The 3987-nt window shown below is 36.3% G+C and overlaps 1 protein-coding gene across 1 annotated transcript; it reads left to right on the top strand.

The window, feature by feature from the left end:
• Positions 1-3757, top strand: LOC146631165 (uncharacterized). Its single transcript, XM_085356390.1, has 7 exons — positions 1-53; positions 234-362; positions 994-1092; positions 1196-1990; positions 2077-2219; positions 3345-3454; positions 3558-3757. Exons 2-7 carry the CDS (start codon positions 266-268, stop codon positions 3694-3696), a joined length of 1383 nt encoding a protein of 460 aa, XP_085212516.1. The 5' UTR covers positions 1-53; positions 234-265; the 3' UTR covers positions 3697-3757.
• Positions 3758-3987: the final 230 nt, after the last annotated feature.

The raw sequence follows: 3987 nt of genomic DNA, 5'->3' as shown, positions 1-3987 counted from the left end.
ATTCTATTTCCAGCTCGTCCATTGATTTTGTTTTGTTTGATCTGCAAGGGGAGGTAAGGATTATTTCAATTATATTTTGCATTCATTAAAGTTTAGGCATATATATATTTGATTATCTATCATTAACCTTATATTATTTTAAAAGCAATCAACACCTCAGTGTAAATAGTTTGAAAGGGAGGGGATTTATTATAGTGAAAACTATTTCACATAAAACATTTTTGATTTCACAGATTGGACTCCAGCTTTTAAGGCAGATGCAAGGATGAGTGTCGAGTACCATGCATCCACACATGGCATTGATGACACTAAAATTGCCTACAAGCAGTTTTTTGAAGAAGGCAGCAAATTTCACTCTACAGGTAATGAACCTTGATTTTAAATTTCCTGTCTTTTTTTTTTTAAAGGAAATCACAAATACATAACATTGCTCTGCTCTCAACTTTTATGCTTGGCTCCGATGGAAAATTTTAATCTACATGGAGCAATTGGGAAATGGTAACCTTCCTGTGGCTGAAGGTGTGCTTTTTTGGTAACGATAGTGCTAAGCAGTAGTTTTATAGAAAAATCAACCATTTGGCTAGTACCTGCACAACATCACCATGCAGTCTCATCTCTTTATTATTTGCACAAGGAACTGGTGGAACCAAAATGCACCTAGATGAATATTTAACTTAAATATGTCCTTTTATCAAAATAACAGCATTCATGTGAATATATTGTATTTAAAGTCAAACAGAACACTTTTGAGGCTGCAGCGAACATAATATTATTTATTCCATTAACAGTCATTGTATAAAGCACATATGGTTGAAGTTGCTTTATTAAAAATATTTGAATTAGGTACATTTTGAAAGAGGAATTAACCATTTTTATGCAAGATGAATGTTTTTTAAAGTGTAATTTTGCAATACCACCCTCTAAAACCACAACTTCCTTAACATGCTTCACCAACTTATAGTTTCTCCTTCTCCTTTGCCATCCGTCATTCAGTTTATATAGTAAGAACCAGTCCTTTCAAGCTTGCCACAGTGTGCCTGGGGTTGCTGTGTTTACTCCTTTTGGCTGGTGTCATAGGTCAAAGCATCCACTGTGAGTCTACCTTTTTGTTCTGTCTGTTAAGTATTAACATTTCCTTATATCAAGGTGAAATAAATTGATTGTCCTCACCTCTGTCATGACTCCTCTCCAACAGATCAAAATGTGGAACGAGACTATCAGAATAGCTCAAAAGCCATGACTATGCAGAATCAGGACCTGCAGCAAAACATAAAAGCTGTGCAAAAAGAGAAACAGGATACGATGATACGCTATGATCGCTTACAGGAAAATTACAACTCCTTATCTACAAGCAGAGAACGGTTGCAGATCAATTACAATTTACTGATGGAGGAAAAACAGCAGCTTACACAAAGCCAAGCCCAGTTAAAGGACAGTAACGCTGCTTTGAACCAAAATTTTGAAAAGCTAGAAACTCTTAAAAACCAGCTGCAGTTGAACAATGATGCCTTGACTACAGGCAAAGACTTGCTACAAAAACAATATGATTCAGTCCTCAAGCAAAGAAATGACTTGCAGACCAGTTTTAACTCTGTGACCAAAGAGAGGAACAACTTACAGAACAAATTCAACAATGTAACCGGATCAAGAGAGCAGCTGCTGAATCGTTACAACGACTTGATTAAGACAGTGGAAAATCTGCAAGATAACTACAACTTCTCTACAACTGAGAAGGACAAGTTAGCAAAAGGTCACCAAAATCTGACTGTACAACTTGAGCATCTTCAGTCTACCTACAATGTAATCAAAAAAGCAGAAAATGTCCTGCGGGCTAATTATGACTCATTGGTTAAGGAAAAAAACGCTCTTCAAAGCAATTTTCAGAATGTAACATCAGAAAGAGACCTGCTGAAGGTGAATAATGAAAACCTGACTGCTGAGAGAGTAAAGCTGTTGGAGGAAATTAACAGACTGAATGCAACAATGCAAGGTAATCAAAAAGAAAACAGCTATCAAACATCTCTTTACTTTTGCCCCAGTGTTTGGTTATTGATCAACAAAAATTGTAAATTACAGAGAAGAAATGCCCCACTGGCTGGAAGAAGTTTGAGTACAGCTGCTACTTCACTTCAGTTAGCAAAAAAACGTGGGAAAGGAGCAGAACTGACTGCCAGAACAGAGGAGCAGACCTGGCAATAATAAAAAGCAAAGAAGAAATGGTTTGTTTACATTTGTCTTCTCTCCATATATAGTATTTGAGGTAATTTTCTTTTCTTAAAGTTGAACTCATTTTTTTCCTCCCCATTTTCACCAGTACATCAACTGACAACGCATGCTATGAATTTCAGCTCCTGAAAGTTTTTTTATTAAGTCTTTTTTTTTTTTCATAAAACTAACACAATAACATAATCATAATGACATAAATGACATACTCATAAAAATGTTACCTTAAAAAACAGAAAGCTTTGCTAATACAGATATTATAACAATATTCAAAGTCTACTTGCTCACTCTTTCATCACCAATGCTTATTAGATTTTTCTCTCCTATGTATTACCAACAGGTCACTAACTTTGAAGATGTTATTATCCATTCTTCGTATAAAACTACTGATTGGTGCTGTCTGATCTGCAATCTTCCCATTTATGAAACCAGCCTCCAGTTTTGATTCAGGGGACAGACACTATCTCTACTTTTAAGATTAGCCTTAAAACTTTCGTTTTTGCTAAAGCATATAGTTAGGGCTGGATCAGGTGACCCTGAATCCTCCCTATGCTTCAATAGGTGTAGGCTGCTGGGGGATTCCCATCATGCATTGAGTATTTCTTCTTCAATTCAGTTCAATTCAAAATGCATTTGTATAGCAGATTTAAAAACAACAGAGTTGACCAAAGTGCTTCACAATCGGTTAAGAACAAGAGAAAACAATAGGGAGACAAATATAGATAAATTAGAAACAAATACAGATAATCTTCAGTTACCTTTCTCACTCACTATGTGTTAATATACCTCTCTGCACTGAATCATACTTGTTATTAATGTCTGGCTCTCTTCAACGGCATGTCTTTTATCCCATCTTCCTTCCCTCACCCCAACCGGTCGTGGCAGAAAGCTGCCCCTCCCTGTTAAAAGGGAGCTTTTCCTTCCCAATGTTGCCGGGGTGCTGGATCATAGGGGGTCATATGATTGTTTGGTTTTTCTCTGTATGTATTATTGTAGGGTATACCTTACAATATAAAGCTCCTTGTTTGTTTTGATTTGGTGCTGTATAAATAAAATTGAATTAAATTGATCCTTTTGTATGACAAACATTTGCTGTAACTTGCATGTCTCGTTCTTAATAGACCTTCATCAATGGCTTGTATAGCAGTGACAAAGAAGTCTGGATTGGACTGACTGATGAAGGAGTAGAGGGGCAGTGGAAATGGGTGGATGGAACTCCAGTGACCTTAACGTAGGAAATTTAATATATATCTTTTGTTTTTTGTTTTTTTTGTAAAGTTCTGCTTATCCAAGGACATTTTTATTCTGACTTTGATATTTCCCATCTCTTGTAGGTTTTGGGGTAAAGGCCAGCCCAACAGCTATGATGGGAGAAACCAAGACTGTGTGGAGTTTTGGCACCGCGCATCAGGCGTCGGTGATTGGAATGATGAGAACTGTAATATTGAACAAAACTGGATCTGTGAGATGTAGTTTTCCAGAACTTTGGAATGCGTTAGGTGATACTGTCTGTTACCAATGAACATCATGTAATGTAAGCATAGAAACACATTAAGGATTATAATAGTATGTTTTTCAACTCACCAATTTATCCAAATGTTATTTGCTGGAGCAAATACAGATTGATGTAGCTTGTTGAATGAGTGACCCAAAAGTAACTCCAAAAATATCTGCGTATACTGTTTATCATCTTATTCCTGACTCTGATGGTGACACAGTATCTGTCACTTGCCAACAGATATTTTTGAAGGTACAATTAATTTG

The sequence above is a fragment of the Diplotaxodon limnothrissa genome, linkage group LG6 (genome assembly GCF_057381915.1).
Source record: "Diplotaxodon limnothrissa isolate DT_005_m linkage group LG6, D_limnothrissa_male_GT1.1, whole genome shotgun sequence".
Classification (NCBI taxonomy): Eukaryota; Metazoa; Chordata; class Actinopteri; order Cichliformes; family Cichlidae; genus Diplotaxodon; species Diplotaxodon limnothrissa.
The sequence above is the reverse complement of the archived record's forward strand: the minus strand, read 5'-3'. Positions and strand labels throughout refer to the sequence as shown.

Bases quoted from the DNA above. Each gene is read 5' to 3' on its own strand.
- LOC146631165 (XM_085356390.1), top strand. From the start codon at position 266: ATGAGTGTCGAGTACCATGCATCCACACATGGCATTGATGACACTAAA. The intron at 2,220-3,344 runs GTTTGTTTACAT...CGTTCTTAATAG, and splicing joins TAAAAAGCAAAGAAGAAATG to ACCTTCATCAATGGCTTGTA. The intron at 3,455-3,557 runs GTAGGAAATTTA...CATCTCTTGTAG, and splicing joins GGAACTCCAGTGACCTTAAC to GTTTTGGGGTAAAGGCCAGC.